Source organism: Talpa europaea (assembly GCF_964194135.1).
Source record: "Talpa europaea genome assembly, chromosome: 16".
Classification (NCBI taxonomy): Eukaryota; Metazoa; Chordata; class Mammalia; order Eulipotyphla; family Talpidae; genus Talpa; species Talpa europaea.
Window position 1 is genome coordinate 25240511 of NC_140084.1, and position 24547 is coordinate 25265057.

At 42.0% G+C, this 24547-nt stretch overlaps 1 protein-coding gene across 1 annotated transcript in view; it reads left to right on the forward strand.

Annotated features, from left to right (window-relative positions):
* Window positions 1-8633: 8633 nt before the first annotated feature.
* Window positions 8634-24547, forward strand: part of URI1 (URI1 prefoldin like chaperone) — a gene marked incomplete at both ends in the record, with an annotated part of 60017 nt that continues 44103 nt past the window's right edge. The window contains one exon of the mRNA XM_084256591.1: window positions 8634-8738. Within this exon, the coding sequence (XP_084112717.1) occupies window positions 8634-8738 (105 nt within the window). The remainder of the gene's footprint in view (window positions 8739-24547) is intronic.

Genomic DNA, 24547 nt, shown 5'->3' on the forward strand with positions numbered 1-24547 from the left:
CTGAGTCACGCCAGCAACCCCTCTGGATCTCAGGCTGGCGCCCACTTTGTCTCACTGGGGGATAAATAGAGCAGAACTAGCTGGGGCCTCCAGCCCTGGGCCGCCTCCACACTGCTCAGGTCCCTGGCAAGGCCTCCCCGTGTGTCTTGCCTCACATGCCTCCCCCACACCTCTCTTCCCATATGTCTCCCCTCCCTCCTTTTCCACTTCAATTTATTGTCCACCCCACCCCTTCCTAGTGGCCCCCAGTGAGGAAGTCTGGTTGATGGGCTGCTAGGACTTATAGACCAAGTCTGTGTGCAGCAGGGGAGGTGGGGAAACGACACCTGTTCCAGGGCCTCTGTGCTGTGGCATGCCTCTCCTTTCCAGGGGATGCCTTCTGTGCCAAAGTGATGCAGGGTGGAAAAGTTGAAAGGGCTACTTGCATCTGACTCTCCTTTGGAACCCAGCCGCCATGCTATAAGGAGCCCGGCCATCAGGAGAGGCCACATGAGGTGTTCTGTCTGGCCAGGGGTCCAGGTGACAACTACCCACCAGTCCAGGTATGTGCATAATGACTTTTCAGTCTGACTGTAACTGCATGGGGCTCTGAGAGTTGCCTGTCAATCACCAGAACTCTGATTTATGTCACTGAGCCAGGGTGGTTTGTTGACAGAAAAAAAAAAAAAAAAGTTCTTTGGCTATTAAGTAGCATAATCAGAAGCTTAAAAAATTCCCAATTCAGGTAAGATTCAAGTAGTTCTATTCGTCTGAGTTCTAACATGCAGCCAAGGTTAAGAACCTCTGCTGTAAACCAAGAGCAAACTAAGCTATGGCTAATGTCACCAAATGCCCTTCCCTCCCCCTACTTGCCCTCACCCCGCTTTCCTTTGTTCTGTTCCCCTTGCTTCCATCTTCAGTTCCTGGCAGATGAAAGCAGTCCATTTAAGTGGCAAGGACTTTGAAATCAGTGCTTCAGTCCCTGATGCTTGAGGTGTTTATTTTTAAAGTAGCATAGAAGGAGGTTGTGGGGGGAAGTTGGGAGGTTCCCAAGGGCAGGGTGTGAATAGGACTGCCAGATAAAACACAGGTGGCCTAGTTAAATTTGAATTTCAGAGAAACAATGAATTTTTTAGTATATGCATGTTTCAAATACTACATGGACATACTAAAAATATATGGTTCTCTGAAGTTAAAATTTAACTGAGTCCTATATTTTTATTTGCTAATTCTGGCAACCCTAAATGTGAAGCCAGATCAAGGTGCTCACTGGGTCTTCACTGGGGACAGCTCTGGGCTCTTGACACCCTGAACAGCAGGGTTGGGGTGACTTCAGAAATCCCCAGATCACTCCCGTTGTCAGGGAAGCCCCAAGACAGGAAGTAACAAATCCCAAATAGGCACTTCCTGATTTGCAGATACTGTGTCAACCAGACTGGTGCGTAGTGGATGTCCATCCTGGCTTTGCTGCAATCAACATTTGTATGCAGGTTTTTATTTTTTTTAATTCTTTTTTTTCTAAGATTTATTTTATTTATACAAGAGCTGGAGTACAGGCCAGAGTCGCAGGAGAGTGAGAGGATTCACCAGAGACAGAGTGGGGAGCAGAACAAGCAGACTGACTGAAATACAATGCTAAGGGGAGCAGCGGGCGAGACAGGAAAGGTCTGCTGGGCCATGTGGGTTTCTCCCTGGCGGGCCAGGATCAAACCCATGCTGCAGAGGCTGCGGACAGCTTTACAGTGCAGCGCTCAACTGCCTGTGCCACCAGGGAGGTCCTGTATGCAGGTTTGTGTGTTGAGATGTAATTTCAGATCAGTTGCGTAACAGCTAGGAGAGTGACTGCTGAGTTATAGGGTAATTCTGTGCTTACACTGTGCAGAACTACCGAACTGTCTTCCAAAGGGGCTGTCCCCATCTTGCATTCCCACCAGCAGCAAGAGATTTCCTGGTTCTCCCCATTCCAGCCAGCAACTGGTATTGTCTGGTTTGTAGATTGTAGTCATTCTAGTAAGTGTGTAGCAATGTAGTTCATTGTTATTTTGCCTTGTATTTCCCTAATGACAAATGATATTGAGCAACTTTTTTATGTACTTATTTGCCATCTTTATATCTCCTTTGGTGAGATGTGTACAGAACTTTTGCTATTTTTAAGTTGGATTGTTTGTTATCCTATTTTGAACTTTGAGTTAAGGATTTATTCTGGATTTAAGTCCTTTATCAGATATGTGAGTTGCAAATTCTCCCAGTCTGTGTCTTATTTTTTTTTAATCTTTTTTAAGGTTTATTTTTATTTATTTATGCATAAAGAACTGGGGGTAAGAGAGGATTCACCAGAGACCGAGTGGGAAGAAGAACAGGCAGATCTACTGAAATATACTGCTAAGGGGAGCAACAGGCGAGACAGGAGAGGTCGGCTGTGCCATGTGGGTCAGCTCCCTGGCTGGGGATTGAACTCAGGTCACAGTGGCTGGCGAAAGGCACTGAGACTTTAACACCTGCACCACCAGGGAGGCCCCTGTGGCTTGTTTTTAAAATCCATGCTCCTAATCATGTATTTTGTGGAACAAATACTCTGAATTTTGATAAAATTCATTAATTTTTTTTTCATTGCCCAACCCTAGGTCCTACAGGCTTTCTCTTAAGTTTCCTTCAAGAAGTTTTATGATTTCATATTTTATGTGATCTAAGTCTCTGATCTATTTTGAGTCAATTTTTGTGTGATGTTGAAAGAGGAAGTTAGGAAGTGGCTATAAGCAGTCAGTTAGGAACAGGGTCCTAAGCCCCCGAGTCCACTTTTCAGCCTGATTGAGAAGCACTCAGTTGGAACTTGGAGAGTGTCCTCCCTGCCTCTCCCCCAAGCCCAGGTGCTCAGGTCCATTTATCAGTCTCACTGGAAAATAAGACTGGACCAGGAGGGTGTCCCCCTACCCCAACCCAGCAAAGAGTGAAATATTCAGAACACCAACACAATAACACAGTGCTGAAACAATGAGCAAAAGCTAGCTTCAGGCAGGTAGGCCAGGTAACATGGGCAAACTCTCCTAGGTAGTCTAGGAGACCCCACAACCTCAGTGAACTTGAAGACCCCATGGGACCAGCCAATCAGCAAGACAAACAAGGCAGAGGCACATGATGACCACACCCCGCCTCTTTGCCCTCTATACCCACACGAGCACCTACTTGTCACCACCTCACTGGGTCCTCACTTGGGATCCCTTTCCACTTGGCAAGCTTCCCTAGCCTTCCTCTTATCTATCAGTAAATCTCTTGCTTTTCTATAACTGGTCTCAACATTGAATTCTTTCCTCACCAAAGATAAGAACTGAGAAAGAGCCTGCTTGGAGTCCTCAGACTCCAGGCCTGCCCCCCAAACCCCCATTCAATGTGAGACATGTGTGGAGGTTCTTCGTCTTCTTTTATTTTTCTTGCAAGTAGATGTCCAATCGTTATAGTACCATTGGTTGGAAAGTCTATTCTTTCTCCATCTCGTACCTTTGTAGCAAATCAGTGGATTTTATCGACATGGGTCTGTTCCTAGGTTCTCTAGTCTGTTTCGTTAATCGGCATGTCTATTTTTTGTCATAACCACATTGTCTTATTATTGTGGCTTTATGGTGCAGTATGCTGCTAGGGCGTATCTTTGAATTCACGTAGTGTTAGTGGTTTTTTTTTTCTTTGTTTTTTTTTTTTTTTTTTTTTTTTTAACATTAGTGTTTTTAAGGACCAGAGACTCACTAAAGTGAGCACAAGAAGAAAAGGAGGAGGAGGGCCTCCCTGGGGGTGCAAGGGGTTAAGACGCAACCTATGAAGCTGTCCATAGCCACTGAAGCACGGGTTTGATCCCCGGCCAGGGGGCAACCCATATGGCGCAGCAAATCTCTCCTGACTGCCCTGCTGCTCTCCTCAGCAGTGCATTTCAGTCAGTCTGCCTGTTCTGTTCCCTGCTCTGACTCTGGTGACTTCTCTCACCCTCCACACCTCTGGCCTGTACCCCAGTTCTTGTATGCATAAATAAATAAATCTTTAAAAAAAAAAGAAGAAAAGGAGGTAGGATTAGAAAAGGGGCCAGGGATTTCTCAAACACTTGCAGGGCCATCAGGTCACCCCCCCTCCCTAGTGAGACTGGCATTAGTGGGACCAGCTGATCCTCTTGGGGGTTGCTCAGAGGGCCTTGGGGCCCAGCATCCAGTGGTCCTCTCTGGTGCTCCACTCTTCACTCTCTGAGGGAGTCTCAATCTTCCTTCAATACTGACCTCCAACAAACACCACATGCTTGTGGTTTGGGCTAGGGCATGGCTGTATTTTATTTTTAAATCTGAGTTACTTGCCAACATTTGAAATTTGACCAATTCCACACAGAAGCCTCGAGTTCTGAATTCTCCTGGAGAATGGGATCATGTGGGGCTGAATCTCATGAAACAACAGTTGGTCAGAACTGAGGAGCAGTAACCCCCTTAGATGGGCTGAATCTCCAGTCTGCCAGCTCCTCCTGCCCTCTTTGCTTATTAATATAGAGATCTGGCCCGGTAGATCACTAGGTGCAACCTCTCATTTTAAAATTCAGGGTCTTACCTGAGAAAGATCCAAACAACCCAGCCCATGGAGACATCCACCCCATGGTCATTGGGTGGTGTGGACTGGGGCAATCAGGTCTCTGGTTGCAGGGGTGTAACTGGCCAAGGGCCCAGCTTCTATGCTCTGAAACTTTTCACTAAGACTTTCCAGCCTACAGGAGGGCAATTACAGGGATACCAAATCAGGTCCTTTCCTGGGATACATAAAACTCCTTTGATGACTTGAAGGCTCCTCAGTGGCCTTGCTAAACTTCTTTAGAACTTCACTGCAGTCGTAGATGCTTCCACCCAAACTCCTTCCTTCCTTGCCTCTTTGCTGCATTTGGAGTCAGGCCTATGCTGTGGGTAAAAGCTCTCCGGCCTCTTTTCTCAATCCTCCTCCATTTGCCCTCACAGGTATCTCCCCTTGTAAATTTCGGATGGGCTTAGCATGTCTTGGCATCTGCTTCTCAGAGGGTTAGGACTAACACAGGGGCTGGGTAGGCACTCAGCAGGTTGAGAGAAACAGATTCTTGGGGAGGTCTGCTGCGCCATGTGGGTAGCTCCCTGGCCCGCTGGGGTTTGAACTCATGCTGCAGAGGCTGCAGTTAGCTTCACAGGGTAGCTTCACCACCAGGGAGGCCCCATCCAAGATTTTTGAATCCAAGTCTTGTGGACAGCACTCGTGTCTCTCTTACTCATCTCTTCTCCCTCGCTGGAGGGCCTGGCGTGTGGAAGGATGGGGTCAACAAGTATTTTCTGAAATTTAACTTTGCTTTATCGAAGGTGTTTTGCTGATGTTCAACTGAATATGTGATTATAATTTGAAGGCGTTTACATAGATGGGGAAAATATCTATTGGTTTTTATATTTGCAATCACCTTTATTCTTCAAGATAACTCTGGGGCAGGTATTGTTCTAAGCCCTGTTGTACAGGTGAATGAGGTTCAGAAATTGCCTAAGACTTTACAGCAGGCAAGTTGGGCAGAGCTGGTGTGTCTGGGTTGAAAGTCCAAGTCCTTTTCACTGCCACTTTCGGCATTCTTTATTGAAAAGGAAGTCTTCTGAAATAAGCTGGTCTGCTTTTTGCTCTTCAAACACATCTCTTGCATTCAATGGGAGGTCATGCAGCAAAGGCCAACAACATCCAGACTCCAGGTCTTAGTAGGGAGCAGCAGCAAATGTTAATTGACTGCTTACCAAATCCCTGCCCTGGTGGAACTGACATTCTAGTGTGGAGAGATGATACTTATCATGGAAACAGGTCACACTGACCATTGCAAAGAGTGATAAGTGCTATGAAGACAATTTGAAAAGTGAGGTACTGGCTGATGCTCGGAGGAGAGGGGAGGGATTTCCATGGTCAGAATATCAGGAGAACGTCCTCATTGAACTGAGTTTGACCTGGTGCATACGAATTGACCATGCAAAGATCTGGGAGAGGTATCATAGGCAGAAGGATTGGCCAGTGCAAAGATCTGAGGCAGGATGTGATCTAGAGTGTCCAAAGCGAAACTGTTTCAATTGGCATAAGTGGCAGGGGGCTTGCAAGGATGTGGGAAAAGTGCATCACATAATGCAGAATTATAGAAGGGCATCTGGATTTTATTCTAGTTGCAATGGAAAGTCTCAGAAGGCTCTAAAAGGGGTAATGATACAACCTTATTACTTTTTAAAAAGTGCACCCAGGCTGCTGAGCTTAGATTGGGAGTATGTGAATCAGTTGTTACTGGCTGCTAGTTGAAACCCTGATGCAAAATTACATCAGGAAATTTTCTGACCTCTTTAATTGAAAGTTCAGAGGTAATGCAGAAATTTGGATTGATTCAGCCCTGAATCAAGTGCTATGATATATCAAGGACTTAGGTTCTGCATCTATACTTTGCTGGCTACAGAGTGAATTTCACCCTTCATTTAGAAAGTGTCTGGTGGTCTTTCTAGACCTGAAAAACACAAGAGTACATGATTTGTTATTCCCGGTCAAGGTATGGATTGATTCCTTATGGAAGCACTTCTAACGAGTCCAGAAGAGCTTTCTCAGAAGTCTCCAGGAAACTGCTATTTGTGGGGAGTCATGCCTGAAGGAAACACAAGGAACATGCATTATGCTTACACTGGGGCTGGCAGTGGATCATCTTCCCACAGGCACAGGACCTCAGGGAGCCAGGGGTGACCCTCTGAATGAGGGATGGACAGCTACCATCCTGTCTATTACAGGGGACAAGAGTAGAAGCAGGAAGACCAGAGAAGCTACAGTTGGCTGGGGATAGAGGGATGATGGTGGTGCTAGAAAAGGTGGTCAGACAGGCAGATTCTGCCTGTTTTAGAGATGTTGATATTGAATATGTAATGAGGAAAGAGAAAAATTAACATTTACATTTGCCCCATGTAGGGGCAGGATGGGCACTGTGCAGGTTATCTATGATCCGGGAGACGGGTAAAGGAGTCTTAGAGCCCTCAGTGGGTTTCTCAGGCTTTTATTGAGCTGTTACATATAGAGCAGCAACCAGGTACATGGCAGGCAGGGGTGGGGGTGGGGGTGCGCCAGGAGGCCAGTAGGCCTCCAGGCCCCAGGCAAGCCTTCACTCTGGGCTTCTCTGGCCTCTTTCTCTCCTTCTCTCTCCCGCCTCTCTCTCTCTTCTGCTTCTCTTGGTGACTATTTCTAAATACTCCTCCCATGGCCCACAGAAGTAAACAGGGCAGTTTGCAACAAATTAACAATTGCAGGTGCCCCATCAGGCAGGGCAAGCCTAATGTTGGGAAGGCAGAAAAGCCTGAAAATCATCTACCAAACCATTTACCCTACACCCCAGCTCTCCTTTCTTCTTTCTTTTATGCAAATTGCCACAGGAGCGGTAAGAGAAATATTCAAGGTGGCACACCAGGGTGTGAACGGCCCTGGCTGGAAGTCTCTGACCATCTGCACACAGCAGGGGAGGGATAGGACTCTCCCTACCCTTAGGCGAGGAGCAGAGATGGTTGTTAGCACAAGGCAGCTCATTCAGTTCCAACTGCGTGCCTACTGTGTACAAAGGCTGTATGAGAAAGCAAGCACAGGAATTCTGAAAGAGAACATGCTTGGGCTAAGTACCCCTGAAAAAAATCTTAAATAATCCATACACAATATACCCACACTGGCTTTGTAGAAGAAAAAACTATAATGTGGACACACATGAATACACTGGCAAAATATAATTGCATATTTTAATTCATTAAACAGCTACAGAAAGGGTTGAATTTGTTAAAATTCAACGTGCTTTGGAGGAGCTTTCCTTCAGGAATTTGAGCTCCCACCACCAGATGCAGCGCTGAACGCTGGGCGGGAGCTGGGTTGAGAGCTGCTCTGTGGAGCTGTCCGCAGCCTCTGCAGCGCGGGTTCGATCCCCGGCCGGCCAAGGAGCTACCCACATGGCGCGGCAGACCTCTCCTGCCTCGCCCGCTGCTCCCCTCAGCAGTGCTTTCGCTCCGTCTGCCTGTTCTGAATCCTCTCACCCTCCCGCACCTCTGGCCTGTCCCCCAGCTCCTGTTTATTTATAAAAATAAATAAAGCCTAAAAAAAAAAAAAAAAAAAAAAGACCGCGCTCCTCCGCCATGACGCTAAGACACCGCGACTCCCCGCTAGAGTGAAAGTCTCCAGCGGGGCGCCGATTCCCCGGCTCCCGCGGCGCGGCCGCCCCGGCGCGCGGCTCCGCGTCACGTGAGCGCCGGCGGCGGCTGCGCGCGCTTCCCGGCGTGCCGCGCGGGGCGGGGCGAGGGGCGGGGCCCGGGGGGAGGCGCGGAGGAGGCTTGGCTGCCACGGGACGCGGGGTGGGCCCGGCCTGCGGACGGGCGCCTGCAGCTCTCCCCGCGCGGCTGTCCTGCTGCTCCGACCCGCGGCGGCGGCGACGGGCGGCATGCACGTGTGAGATGCGGGCGCGGGCAGTCCGGACGCGAGCAGCGGCCGCCGCGGCAGCGGGGAAAGCGGGCGCGGCCTCCTGGGCGCGGGGCGCGCGGTGCATGAGGGCGAGCACGCGGGCGCTGGGCAGCCGCCGGCCACGCCGCCTCCATAAACACTGGTTTAGGACTCGTTCGCCCCGTTGAGGCCCCGGCGCCCCCGCCATGGAGGCCCCGGCGGATCCCGGGCCCCACGCCTCGGCCGCGGCCGCCAGCGCGGCGCCCCTGCGCGCCCCGGAGGTGGCGCGGCTCCGCGAGGAGCAGGAAAAGGTAACAGGCCGCGGCCCGCGCCCCGCACCGCGCTCGGGGGTCCCCGCGGGCGCCCGCTCCCCGCCCGGCCGCGCGCCCGCTGCTCCCCCCCGGCCGGGCCCTCGGGGGACACCCCGCGCGCCCCCCGACCGCGGGGGCTGCAGCCCGGGGTGAGGGGCCCAGCGCGCACCCGACCCGGCACCTGTAGGCCGCGGGACGGGCCGTGTCGGGAGAAACTTTTGTCACGTGCTTTTGTTTTGTTGTCTTGTGTCTGGAGCCCTTTGACCTCTCCGGAGGGGAGGAGAGGGAAGGGGAGGGAGGGGGAGAGGGATGTGACAATTTGTTTAACTCCTGTAGCAGAGGGAGCTGCTGATGTGCACGACCCTGCGCGAGTTTTCAGTGTGCTGGGGAGGGGAGAGTTCACCTTGTTTTTCTTATACCTTGTTATACTCCACGTTGCTAAAATGTATGCTTTTTGTTGCTCTTTATCTGATTGCATTTAAAAGTTTTATGAAGTTGGTCATGATACCCTTCGTGTCCAGTTCCAGAGGCGGTGGATTCAGATGGGACAACATAGGATGCTCTCTTACTGAACTTTCACTTCAGTCATCAGATGCATGAGTTTTCATTTGCCTAATGGGATTGTAGATGAAGAAGGAGGTCTCATTTGGGAAATAGAGTATCGCCCAATGTAATGTTTTTCCGTTGACTTTTATAGTGTCTCAGATCCTCACTGACTTCAGAAAATTTGAAATTCTTGAGAAAACATTTACTCAGTGTTCTCTGCCTTACTGGAGAGGGTGTCATGGTTAAATGGATTAGGAAGTTGATACCAAACTATAAATAGCCAGAGTTCACAACTTTTTACTGCATATTCTTGTCTAAAAATACTGCTGACATAGGTGTACAAATATATCCAGCTCAACTAGATGAAAGACTTTCATAGAACCCAAAAAATCCTGCTTTGCTTGGAAAGCACCTGTTTAAAGAACTCTGAGAGTCTTCCCTGTTTTGTCCTAGTTCTAAATTATTTTTTGCATTGTATTAGTTTTTCCCTAACACTGTATACAGCTGTTTTAAAGTTATTTTTTTTAAGACGGAGGTTTAAAAATTTAGGTTTGGTGTGTTATAAGACATTAATGGATCTTAATTTTTTTTTTTTTTGGAAGAGAAAAATAGGCAAGCCTTCATGAAACGATTTTTTTCATTTTGGCAAAACTATTATATTTTTGTTTTGGAAACTGTGAATCAGACCTCGAGAAGATGATGTTCCCATTGTCTTTATTCTGTAGAGAAATTACTGTCATGTGCTTAATACTGACTTGATGTATTTTCTCCCATTTGGCTTGTTAAAAAGAGATATACTTGGTTTTAATCTGATGTTAGGTGAGATTGAAATACAACGGATACATTTTGGGGTTCTCTGAACTGCTTTCTGGTATGATCTCCAGTTCCACTTGAAAACTGCCTTTTCAGTTATAATACAGGAATCTCAATAACTGTTATCAGTAGACATTGATTATGTTATCAAGTTAGTTTTCTGTCTTGTGTTAATGATATTTTGGCACATAAATAAGCATTTATATGTCTGTCATCGGTATGTAAAATTTTCATGTTAAAGCCTGTTAGTAAATATCTAGAGTATGTTTTTTCAGCACCAGTTTCATTGGATAGGAGACCTGTAAGGCCACAGAGTATACTGGTCAGGTAGCTACACTTTAATTATAGTTTAGCATAAGGAACATTTTTGTGAGGCACTTTATTTAGGCCTTAAAACCAGCCCAGGGTCTCCCCTGGTGGAGCAGGTGGTTGAGCACAGCGCTGTGAAGCTGTCGGCAGCCTCTGCAGCGCTGGTTCATCCCAGCGGCCTGATCCAGGCCTGCTGGCGAGGGTCCCATATGGCGAGGCAGACCTCTCCTGTCTCGCCCACTGCTCTCTTCAGCAGTGTATTTCGTCAGTCTGCCTGTTCTGCTCCCCGCTCTGTCTCTGGTGAATCCTCTCACCCTCCCGTGCATCTGGTCTGTACCCTGGCTCTTGTATAAATAAATGTCTTAAAAAAAAAAAAAAAAACCAACCAAAAACCAGCCCAACTGTGGGAGTGCAAGTAGCATTGTATTCATGTAGCATGTAGTATTCCTTTATTTGAGTCGAATGAAATGTGCTTCAGGACTTGGACTTCCCTCCCTGAGCTCTGTGAGAATGAAAACCTGAGAACAGTAGTTTGAATGGCTTTTCCCTCACTTTTCCCTATGATAGTATGTAGCTGCTAGGCTCTGGGTGCACAGGAGAGAGGATTCCTGACTCAGAGTGGATACCTTAGGTTTATGGCCATATTTTCTCTGGAGCCTTAGTTGAGAAAGGCTTCTGGGTAACATGGTTTAAATGTTCATCAGTTGTGGGTTTTTGTTTTTTTTTTTTGGATCTTTTTAAATTCTGTTAAGAACATAACAGACTTGTTGTCTTTTCCTTTCGTTTATCTTCTGTAGCATTGAGTAAAAAGGGCAAAAAATTACCCAAGGAATATTTTAACACTGTTTTCACTGTGGCATCCATGCTGAAACTTTATTCCTTTTTGGACCAAACAAAAAGACTCCTGCAGAAAGGTTCCTTGCAGCTGTTTTTATAACAAAAAACAAAAATCCAACATTAGGGGATTAGTTAAATAAATCCTGATACATGTGAGGAGCTTTTATGCAGACATTGAAATTGTAGAACAGTAAATATAGTGTGGTTGCAGTTACACTAATAGTTATGTTTGTAAGTGTTCAAAAACTTTAGGGCCTCCCTGAAGGCCCAAGGTGTAAAGACAGCCTGTGAGGCTGTCCGCAGCTGCTGCAGCACAAGTTTGATTACCAGGCCGGCCAGGGAGGTGACCCACGTGGCGCAGACCTCTCCTGACTAGCCTGCTGCTCCCGTCAGTAGTGTACTTTAGTCAATCTGTCTGTTCTGTTTCCCTCTGTCTCTGGTGAGTCCTCTCACCCCCCACATGTCTGGCCTGTACACCAGGTCTTGTATGCATAAATAAATAAATCTTTAAAGAAAAACTTTATATAGGAAAACATACCACGAGATGTTTTAAAAGCATAAGATCATTTATTTTACCTAAAAGTGAGTGAAGTTGGATGGGATTCTAGTTTTATCACTAAAGGTTGGTTGTTGATAAAATCTATTTTTGAAAACTGGGATGTTGTATCTTTAAATATTTTGGGGGCCTGATAACTTGGCTCTTGGTGGGTTTGAACACTGGTTAGACTGGTTTATTGCTTGTTTACTACAGAGGTGGTATAATTTATTCAAGCATCTGTGATTCTGTGATGATTCCCCCCCCCCATTGGTTTTCTTTTTTTTGCGGGGGGGGGGGGTGTTATTTACTACTAATTGCGGGGGGGGGGGGTGTGTTATTTACTACTAATTGCCTGCAAAAGATATAGGGACAAGAGGGAACTTGGATCATGTCTCTCTCTTGTTTTTTCTTTGCCTATTATTATTATTGTTTTTTCCTACTAATGGCAGTAAACTATTTGGCGGAAAATGAAAGCTATCCAGGATCTCTCTAGACTGACCTAGTCCCTAAAATTTAAGATCTGGGACTGTAATAGTGTGTTGTCTTAGGCTGTTCTAGGAAGTTGTCTTATTCAGATCTTGTTAAATCTGGTTCTATCTTAGAATTGCATTATGTTGAAATTTTGGTTTCTTGGTGATGGTAATATTTCTGTGATATTTCCTATTTACAGATACTATTTTATTTGAATTATTTGACATTTTTATTGTATTGAATTTTAGAATATGCTTTTCCTAAGTTGAGTAATTATAGTTAATTTATTGAAGAGAGTGTATCTGCTCTTTCTAATGTTGAAGTTTTTTTTTTTTTCATTTTTAAGAAAGACAGTTGTAAGAATAAATTTGTAATGTGAAAGATACACTTTGTTAAGTAGGTGAGTTTTCACAACTCATTACTTATAAGTTATTTTTTCTTTTGTGAGAGCAATTGGTTTTTGTTGTTCACAGTTTTTATGGTAGTCATAGGCCAAGAGAAAAACTTGGGTTGTAATCTTTGGAAGTTACCAATCAGCATTGTAATACAGTATTTAAAGAGGGCAACCATTTTCAGGTTTAGGCCTCTCCAGATTGAGTAGAAGGCGAGAGTAGTTCTAAACAGTGGTGGGGAAAGGACTAAGGCAGGGCGCAGGGTTGATATTTTGACCATAAGTGCTTGAATTTGTATCTCATTTAATGTTTAGAATTTGAGTTTAAAGTTCTTTTAGCTGGTATTAGTCTTGCCTTCATTTGCAGATTGATTGTCTCAGTCTTTTTAGTCTGCCCTAAGAAGTTTTTTTTTTCTTAAATTACAACTGTTTATTTTGAAAAATTGTAAAACAGAAAAGTTGAAAAAATACCTTCGAATCATCAATTTTTTTGGTCCCATTTGCTTTTTCTCTCTATTCCTTTTTTTGTTTTTCTTCTTGTTGAGCTATTGAAAGTAAATTGCAGACATCACATTTCTGTTACTCAAGCACATTTTACAGCAAGACCATTCTCTTATATCTTTTTCATATCCAAGAAATTGACACAGAGCAATATTATTTAACATATTCAGATTTCCTCAGTTTTTATAAAAATATCCACTTTAACTATTTTTTAAAAAGATTTATTTATGCGTGGAAGAACTGGGATGTAGGCCAGGGTGCAGGGGGTGAGAGGATTCACCAGAGACAGAGTGGGGAGCAGAACAGGTAGATCTAATGAAATACACTGCTGAGGGGAGCAGCAGGTGAAATAGGACAGGTCTGCTGTGCCATATGTGGGTCAGCTCCCTGGCCATGGATTGAACTCAGGCAGAGGGAGGCTGTGATAACGCTGAAGCTTAAACCCCTATGCCATCCAGGCCCATTTAAACTATTTTTCAATCTAGGATCCAACTGAAGGTTGCATTTGCCTGTCGTATTTCTTTAGAGTCTTTTAATTTAAAGCAATCCCCGTGGTTTTTTTTTTTTTTTTTTTTTAAGCTCCTTTTGAAGAGTTTAAGATACTTTCTATGGCATGTCCCACAATTTGGAAATGTCTGATGATTGTAATGAAGGAACAAAGTTCATTATTTTTCCCAAGAATACTACTTAGTAGATGGTGATGACTTTATCCTGCAGCAGGAGACACTTAATGTTATTTCATCTTACTTTTGGTAATACCAACTACTTGTTTAAGGTGGTATCTGCTAGATCTCTCCACAATTAAGGTACCCTATCTTCTGTATAAGGAATACGTACTTTAAATGGTAATAATATTTATAGCTGACATTTTCTCTATTAAGAAGAGCTCCTTCTCTCCTTTAGCATCACTATAAGCTCCTGTTTTTTTTTTTAATCTACTGCATTATAATTTGTTATTGTTCCTTTTGATGTTCAAATTGTTCTAAATTTTGAGGACACTCAATATTGAGAGGCAGTGGGGAAACTCTTCAAACCAGTTCCTGTAGCCTTTCGGGCACATCTCATCATTCTTTAATCATTACCCTGCTCTCTGGCACAAGATGTCCCAGGCTTGCCTTGGAGTTGTCTTGCGTTAGTACTGAAATTGACTGTTCAAAGAACCCTGGTTCTTTTTACTGAGAAATGCTTAGAAACCTGTAATGATCATCGCTATTGGGATGTTTTTGCATCAAAACCCATTGAAGGAAATAGATTGACCTTCAAGAAAAATGATCATCACCATCTACCATCCAGGTGTGAAGAATTCTTTTAACTTTTTATGTACTTAAGTAATTTTTACAAATAATTTACAGAAGTGAGAATTAAGGGATAGTGAAAAGCAATTTTATCGGATATTTGTAAGAATGTAAACATAGTCCTCTATGTTGAATGTAAACATAGTTCAAGTCCTCTTTGAATTAAATATTTTGATGCTCTGAGATCATAAGAGATTTAAGAATACTGCCTACATGTCCAGGTTCTTGTTACAAGCTACTACATGATGGAATTCTTGTTGGGATGACTAACTGGGTGGGAATACCCTATTTTTGTTCTCAGAACGATATTGTTCACTTATTCTTTGTTTTTACTCATGCAAGTCAGTTATCCTTTATTCAACATCCAGTATATTCAAATCTTCATAGCTTTCTCATTTGACATGGTCCCTTCTAGGACCTAGGGAGATTCAGAGAGAAACCGTTACATAATTTGTGCTTTCAGAACTCACTTCCAGTGCTGTTTGGGTTTCTCCCTCTCTTCAAGTCTGACCTCAAGAAGCTTAAAAACTTGTAGGAGAGGGGAAATAAAAGAATTTAGAGATCTTTTATTGTAACATTCTAACTTATTGAAGTGAAAAATAATATATAAAATTTGCCACCTTAGCCATTTTTAAATGTACAGTTTAGTGGCATAATTATATTCTGTTATGCAACCATTGCCACTGTTTTCAAAACTTTTTCATCAAGCCAAACAGAAAGCATAAATATAAACAGTAACTCCCATTTTCCCCTCCCTGAGCCTGTGGTAACCTCTAATCTACTTTCTGCCTAGATGAATTTTTCTGATTCTAGGTATAAAGAAACATTGTGTTTGTCCTTTCATGACTGGCTTATTAGTTCATCCATGTTGTGGCATGGATTAGAACTTCATTTCTTTGTATGACTGAGTAATAGTCTTTTATATGTAGAACACATTTACTCATTCAGTTGCTGATAATACATGGGTTATTTTTTACCTTTTTACTGTGTGAGTAATGGGTCTGTGAACATTACAAGTATCTGAGACCCTGCTTTATTTTTTCTTAAGATTTATTTATTTATGCACACAAGAACTGGGGTACAGGCCAGAAGTGAGGGATGGGGGAAGTGAGAGGATTCACCAGTGCCAGAGTGGGGAACAGAAATACACCAGCAGAAATGCACTGTTGGGGGAAGCAGCGGTTGAGACAGAAGAGGTCTGCTGCACCAGGTGGGCTAACCCCCTGTCCAGGGATTGAACTCATCTGCAGTGGCTGCAGCTAGCTTCATAGTGCTGAGACTTAACCCCTTGTGCCAGCAGGGAGGCCCTCTGCTTTATTTTTTTTAACACAAATTTAAGACAAATTTAATAGAATAAAAGGATCATTACAGACATGACAATGTTTACCATTCTTTAAACACTGTATACGTTATTAGTATATAAAGTATAGTTTCTATCAACCCCATTTTTAGGCTCAATTTAAGAAACAGTTGTAACAGCTTATTAAAAAAAAAAAACACTTCAGTAAGAGTTTTTGAATACTTTGAATAAATTAATTTGCCCCCCCCCAAATCTCCATCTGAAATAAAGACCAAAAAACCAGCATGGGTAAACTCTTATATATTACCAATTTTATTAGTATATGCACAGAACTAAATTGAAAGAAAATTAATTTTATGTGAAAAATTTCCTGTGCAAAATTTACATGACTGAAAGGTAAAAATATATGTTTAGGCTTAAATTTTTTTGTTATATAAAAAAAAAAAACCCTTGAAGTTTTCATTCAGTCAATGAAAATGTCATAATACTTGTAAAAGTATAACAAAAATTATATGGCACATAATTTTCTAATACAAGAACTCCGTTATCTAATGATCCAACAAAATTTCATCCAAAATTACAAGATGAAAAGTTTAAACTGATGACTCAGTTGTCATGAAAAGATCCATTTTAAAACTGTTAGGCATATCCTTTAGAAATCTCCTGAAGTTCATGCACTGCCAGAGTCCACTATTAATGCTTATCCATTTTCAACTGCCAGCAATCAGTAAATCATCTGCTTTGGGTTGTCAGTCATACAAAAGTAGTTTGAAGTAGAACTAACACCAGTCTTGAAGTCAGGAAGTACAAGCTTTAGTTCTAGTTGGGTTTTGTGACATGGGCCAAACTTCCAAGTACTCTAGCCTTAGTTTCTTCCCTGGTTTGTTACTCTAGAGCTGTCTCAACCTCTGTGTCTTAGATTCTTCATCTCCAGAAGAGAAAGTAAGGGCTTTGAGAGGAAGATTGTGCAGAGCACTTTGCCAGTGAGAGAAGTTTTGAGCTGGGTGGGTTACGCAGAGGATGAAAATGAATCCAACGTTCTTAGGCTAGACAGTTGAGGGTTGCTTGCGCTGGCTATTTCTTCAAGGAACAAAAGGTAGACAGTTTAATGCTTGGGCAAAGCCAGTCAGGGACAGTGGTCAAAAGAGAGGATCCAGCTCCAGGTGTGCGATCTGAGGGGTGTCTGTGCTGTCTCCACCAGCCTGGGACCCTGCCTAGTGGGTGTGTGGAGTATCCTGCCCAGCTGGGTGGCAAACACCATGCTGGATCCGCCCCTTTCTCACAAGGCACCTGTCACCACACTGCTGCTCCAACTCCTACCTCATGGGCGAGAGGAGAATTCAGAAAGCAAGCCTGGCCTATAAGGCAGATGTTAGCTCTAAAACCCGCAGAGCAGCAAGAAGAGTTCCCATTTTTAATTCTTTGGTTTATGTTCCCAGGAATGGGATTGCTGAGGTACTTGGCAATTCTTTAACTTTTTAAAAAAAAAGATTTATTTATTTATGCATACAAGAGCTGGGGTACAGGCCAGAGATGCTGGGGGGTGAGAGGATTCACCAGAGACAGAGTAGGGAACAGAACAGACAGATTGACTCAAATACACTGCTGAGGGGAGCAGCGGGCGAGTCAGGAGAGGTCTGCTGCGCCACGTGGGTTTCTCCCTGGCCAGCTAGGCATCCAACTCCTGCTGCAGAGGCTGCAGACAGCTTCATAGTGCTGTGCTTAACCCCTTGTGCCACCAGGGAGGCCTAATTCTTTTAACTTTTTGAGGAACCGTGTCACGCTGTTTTCCACAGTGTTTCACAGTTTTATATTCCCATAGCAATGCTTGTGGTTTCCAGTTTCTGCATATCCTTATATCCTTGCCAACACTGATTTTTCCTCTGTTATTTTATTTATTTATTTTTTTGGATTATAGCTATCCTAATAGGTGTTAAGAGTTATCTCATTGTGGTGGCTTTGATTTGCATTTCTCTAATGACTAAGGATGTTGAGAATCTTAGGTGTTTATTGGCCGTTTATATATCATCTGTGGAGAAATGTTTATTTAAGTCCTTTGTCCATTTTTTTAAAATTGGGTTCTTTTTGTTGTTGGGCTATAGTTCTTTATATGTTCTTAGTGTTAAACTCCTATCAGATATATGATTTGCAAATATTTTCTCCCATTCTATAGGTTATCTGTTCAGTCTCTTGATTATGACCTTTGATATACAGAAGTTCTCAATTTTGATGAAGTCCAGTGTACCTATTTTTTTCTTTTGTTGCTCATATTTTTGGTGTAATATCTGAGAACCAAGAACCAAATCTAAATCATGAATATCTATACCTGTATTTTCTTCTAAATGTGTTAGGGTTTTGGCTCGTCTATATGCCCTTGATCCTTTTTGAGTTAACTGTGTATTGCTCCTTGATTATTGAGTATGAGAAAATGCATCCTGGAGTACTGTCTTCTGAAGGCTCATAATCTGAGATTTGTGGTTTTTTCACCCTCATCACTTGTGTCGACTTGTGCTCTCCCGTATGGTAACCACTAACCACATGTGGATATCAGGTTTAAAATTAAAATTAATTAAAATTGAAAAATTAGGTTTCTGAGTTACAGTAGCTGCCTTTTTTAAAGTTCTCAGACTGCAGCTGTGGATGGGACAGTGAGTGCTGTTGTTGATTTCCATCATCAAAGAAAACTCTCTGGGACAGCGCTGATCAAGACAGCTACTACCCCTTTTTAAAATTCATATTCTGAATAATTGTGAAGTGTCTTCCTCTGTCATTTTTCTTCTTGTCAGTATGGAGAGAAAGTGAAAAGTCCTAAATTGTGAACTATTAGAAAGCTAAAAGTGGACAGCAAATTTGGTGTCTTACTCTTTTATTATTGTTTTTTTTGAAAAATGATGCAATACTTTAGGCCGTGCAGTAAGAAAACTGAAGGATGAGTTTTTACTATTGATTGCATCACCCTTCTGGGTGATTATATGATTTTTCCATTTCTTATTTTATGTTCTTTGTTTTTAAGCATAGTTAGGAGTAATTGATAAGTAATCATGAAATAATTACTAGGGTGATTGAATCAAGAAGATGCAGAAAAAATATAATCACTAGAATTCCACAAAGTATGTATAGTGAAAAGGTTCACTGTACTTGTATAGTAATTGAAGATAAAGTGAGTTTTTTTCTTTTTTTAAAGTGTACTGTCTACTTATCTTTCGCAAGGCCTCTAAATACAGAAATCATAAAATATCAGTCCTTGCAAATAGAACTGCCTAAAAAACCCTGAAAAACAAAATTTAGGTTCAGTGGATCCTAATACTTTACATTCGGATTAATTATTACTAAAGGTTTCTTCCTCATCTTCCTCCAATCTGTATTTGAATTTCCTTCTTCCATAATGAAAACCTTGGTTCTCAACATCATTTATATTTATTCATTTGCTTTATCCTACAGAATACACAAAATGGTGTCCTAGTTACTACATTAATACCAATGGCAAACCTATGAACTAAAGTTCAGGATTACTCTGCTCTTCTTAGAGATTCTTAGAGAATTAAGAGAATTCTCTTCTTAGAGAATTAACCCACTTGGGGTATACAGGATACTGATCTCAAAAATTACTTAAATTATTTTTTATTCCAGTGCAGTTATATCTTGGATTTGATAGTTTCTATTTGTATTGAATTTTAGTGTTTACTTTTTCATCAGTCTGACTTAATTTTATGAATACTTAAGATATTTACATGGTTTAAAATCACAAGTATATGAAAATTTATAATGAGGTGATAATTCATTCTCGTTCCTGCTTCTACCTGCCCAGGTGGATAACCATTTTAATTAACTTCTAATTTACCCTCCCTATGTTTCTCCTTTAAAAATAAATATTAAAATAGATTGTTTTTATATCCCTCCCACCTTCTTGCAGAAAAGGTAGCATTTTTTTTCCTTATTAAATGATACATCTGGGAATTACTGTTTCATAGAGGTCTTCCTTGTCACGTAGTACAGTAAGTCCTCATTTAACATTAGTAGATTTGTAGAACGTGTGATGTGTGCAGACCAAGTAAATAAAAAAAGACTTGGTCCTTGAATAATGCTTTTGTTCAGTGTGTTGGCCTCTTTCTCTTCTTATCAATGGTACTTGAGGAACTGTGTAGTCTATGGTGCTACTCAACTGGTATCCTATCAATGAGCACTTGTTGGTTTTCTCTCTTTTAGTATCGATAGTGCTTTTAGTATCAAATAATGCTTCACCTAATCACTGTGCTTGCTTTGTTTCTCATTTGTGAGTGACTTCAGGTGAAGCCCTAGATGTGGTGGTATTCCTGGTTCAAAGGGTAAATTGACTCAGTTTTGTGAACCATATTTATAATTACCTTCTCAAAGAATGGTAGCTCTCATTGTAACTTAGAATATTAAATTAAAAGAATAGGACTAGAAGAATATGATGGACAAAAACTAGAGAACAGTGTTAAGAAGCTTGAATTGGCCATTTCTTGTGATTTCCACTACCAGGTTATTTTTACCTGGAGGCAGTAATTCCTGGCTATCTTGGGGGTTCCACTCTTGCTATGAAATGTAACTGTGCTATTTGATATTTTCACTCTTTTTTTTTTTTAAAGATTTATTTTTTTATGCATACAAGAACGGGGGTACAGGTCAGAGATGTGAGGGGTGAGAGGTTCACCAGAGACAGAAGTGAACAGAACAGGCATGTTGACTGAAATATACTGCTGAGGGGCGTACAGGCGAGTCAGGAGAGGTCTGCCGTGCCATTTGGGTAGCTCCCTGGCCTGGGATGAAACTCGTGCTGCAGAGGCTGCGGATTGCTTCATAGTGTGGTGCTTAACCCCTTGTGCCACGAGGGAGGCCCCTAGATATGGTTTTCTTGGTAGTTAGCTTGCTTTGCATATGTAGAGTTTCTGGAATCTGTAATTTCAAAATTGTCCATTTTGAAAATTCTTACTCTTCAGTATTGATTTTGTGTCATTGTGTCTCTCTTCTTACTCTTTATGCCTCCTTTTGCTTTGTGTACCAATTTGGATACTTTCTATTGACCTGTATTCCTGTTCACTAATCTTCTGTCTCTGTGTATCCACTTTACTAGTAAACCCTTTTATTGAATTTTAATTTCAGTTATTTGTTTTTTAAAGTTTTTAGAATTTGTTTTAATATTTTAAAAAACGATTCTGAGCTTCTCTGTTGACATTTCCAAATATTTCCCTGTGAATCATGCAGTATATCTATCTACCATATAACTGCAGCACATTTAAATCAAGTGATGGTATGTTTCTGTTATTTTTTCTATTGGTTCTCATCAGTTGCTCCTGTTTTTATAGACTGCCTAGTAATTTTTGATTGGATACTGGACATTACAGTGAAAAATTACAGAGACTCTAAACGATGTTACCTTTCTTCAGGAAGGATTTTTTTTTTTTAATAACCAGAGTACCAGTAGATGAATGTAATTCTGTTGGTTTTTGATTTTGTTAGGGCTGGTCTTTTTCATTTTTGTTTTTATTCTTAGCATGTAACCTTTATTTTTAAGGGATGGCTCTAATTTCATGCCTTTTTCATAAATTATGCCATCATATATGTAGCTCTGTTTCTCTTCTATAGTCATGAGCTGTATGGCATTTCACTCAATGACAGACCACATGTATGATGGTCATCCCCAAATGCTTATCGTTTACTGATATTGTAGCCATTGTGAAGTCAGTATTTTACATGGATAGCAACCTCAGCAGTCTCTCCATCCCCATGTCATTAGCACAGTGACAAAATGGCCTGACAAATCATTTCCCAGGATGTATCCCTGCTGTTAAGCAACACTTCAGTTGTATTTGTTCTGTTAGGTTATTTGCCTGTACTTTACTAGTACATACTTTTTTACTAGGCCTCGATAGCTAATGGTAAAATTAATTTATTTAGCTTTGTTTTTCAAGATTTTCTTTACTCTTCTTGGCCCTTTGCTTTTTCATATTTTAGAACCACTTTTTTTTCAAGGTTTATTTTTATTTATGCATTCAAGAACTGGGGTGTAGGCCAGAAGTGTGGGGAATGAGAGGATTCACTAGAGATATGTGGGGAATAAAACAGGAGGATCTACTGAAATGCATTGCTGAGGGGAGCAGCGGGTGAGACAGGAGAGTTCTGCTGTGCCATGTGGGTTAGCTCCCTGACTGGAATCCAGCTCTTGCTGCAGTGGCTGGTGATAGCTTGATAGCACTGGTACTTAACCCCTGTGGCACCAGGGAGACCCCAGAATCACCTTTTCAACACAAAGTATCCTGCTGTGATTTTGCTAGAGTATAGTAATCTAAAGATCAGTTTGGGAAGTGAAAGGATTTCAGGATCTGTTTACTATATGGGTGCCTGTGGATGCTGACACTGTCTGGCCATAGCATTCGAGTCCACAGACACAGCATTAGATTCAACACCATCCTCCACCTTAGACAGTTACAAGTCCAGGCTGTTACTTGTTTTCATTGATTGACTACAGATTGGAACTTCTCATGATTCTCTCCTTCCTTGCAGGCTCACAGAAACTCAGGAAACACTTTGTTAGATCACTAATTTATTATAAAAGAATATAACTCAGGAACAGCCAGATGGAAGAGATTAACAGAGCTAAATATGGGGAAAGAGTGTGGAACTTCCAAACTCCTCCAGATGTTGACCAACCTGAAAGCTCTCTGAACTTGGTTTTTATGTAGGCATGATTGATTAACTCATTGCCCATTGTTAACTGATTCAAACTCCAGGCCCTCTACCATCCCCAGAGATCAGAGGGTGGGACTGAAAGTTCTAACCTTTAATCACATGGTTGGCTCTCCTTTGGGGTAGACAGCCCCTCCTCCTTAGCTGGGGGTAGGTATCCAAAATTCATCTAATTGACATAACCAAAGACTTAGGAAATCACCCCTAAATTTAACAGTGCCCAGAGTTTTGGCAACCAGGAACCAGGAACTCTGGAGGAAGATCATGTACATATATGAGAAATATATTTTGGTCATTTGAATGACTAATTATATTTTCTTATCACAATATCACAAGGGAGGATTGATGTATTTTGTTTTTTCAGTCCATGAACATGGTATATAAATTTAGTTTTTCTGTAACTTCTTTCACTGTTGGCATTTTTTGGTATATTAAACTCGGCATTCATTATAGGCTTATCCCTAGGTATATTATTTTTGTTTTGCATTTTGTAAGATATTTTTATCTTTTGTGGGTATGTAGACACACTTGATCTTTGTGTTTGACTGTTGAATTCTAATTGCTTGTCTGTATATTCTGTTTGTGTGTGTGTATATGTATACATACACACGTGTATATATGTGTATATGTATATATGTTGTCTGAAATACAGCAATTTTAGTCTTTCTAGTTATTAAGGGTTTTATTTTATGCATTATTGAATGATGTGGACCTTTACGGTTTTGTGCTGAGTAAGAATAGTGTTAGAGGGCTTCCTTCTTGGAACTGTGCATCAGGGAACTACTGCATACACTTCTCCATTGCAGATGATGTTTGCTGTAGGGTTGCGGTAGATATTCTTTTTTTTTTTTTTTTAAGATTTATTTATTTATTTGTTTATACAAGCATTGGGGACAGTCAGAAGTGCAGAAGGGTGAGAGAATCCACCAGAGCCAAAGGGGAGAGTGGAGCAGGCAGATTTACTGAAACACACTGCTGAGGGGAGCAGCGGGCGGCAGGAGAGGTCTGCGCGCCATGTGGGACCCTCGCCGGTGGCTGGGGATTGAACCAGTGCTGCAGGGCTGTGGGCAGCTTCGCAGCCCAGCGCTCAACCGCTGCGCCACCAGGGGAGGCCTGCGGTAGATATTCTTTATGAAAATGGGACCCCTCAGTATAGTCACCCCCTCCTTTTTTCCCACTTCAGGCCTCTCTCCATCTCCCCCTCTTCCTTTTCTCTTTAGTGCATGTGAAGTAATGTCTCATTTGCTTCTGTTTGGCTTACTTTTATATTCTTTTTCTTTTTTCTTTTTTTTAAAGATTTATTTATTTATGCATACAAGAGCTGGGGTACAGGCCAGAGGTGTGTGTGTGTGTGTGTGTGTTTGAGAGGATTCATCAGAGACAGAGTGGGGAACAGAACAGGCAGATTGACTGAAGTACACTGCTATGGGGAGCAGTGGAGCGAGTCAGGAGAGATCTGCTGCACCATGTGGGTTGCTCCCTGGCTGGCCGGGAATTGAACTTATGCTGCAGGGGCTGCAGATAGCTTCACAGGTTGCGTCTTAACCCTTGTGCCACCAGGGAGGCCCTATTACTTCTTTTTCTTTCCCTTTTCTGGAGGGCTAAGCAGGCTTCATTCTATTTAATCAGCAATGCCTTATTTTCTCCACTCTTGTTCATTATACATTTTTTTCTGTACTATTTAGTGCCATGCTTTATATGTATATAAACAAACATATAAATATATGTGTACATAAACATACACATATATATATATGTATGTGCTAAATATTCTTTGTATCGTTCTGTACTTACTTGAGGAAATTTTTCTTGCTTTCATTTATCTTCTCACATTATTGCTTCTGTGCATTTTCATTCTTTGGGCTTTAAACACCACAGTACTTGATTTACTTCTTCCGTGTCATCAATATTGATTTATCTTTACCTTTATAAAAATTACTTGTACAGTTGCTCTTTGGTTCTTTCTGCATTTATATTACTCTGCAGAATCCCTCAACTTTGTGAGCTATAATTCACATATAACATTGTGTAGATTTAAGGTTTACAACATGTTGATTTGGTACACTCACATATTGTAAAAGGATTGTCACCTTAGCATTA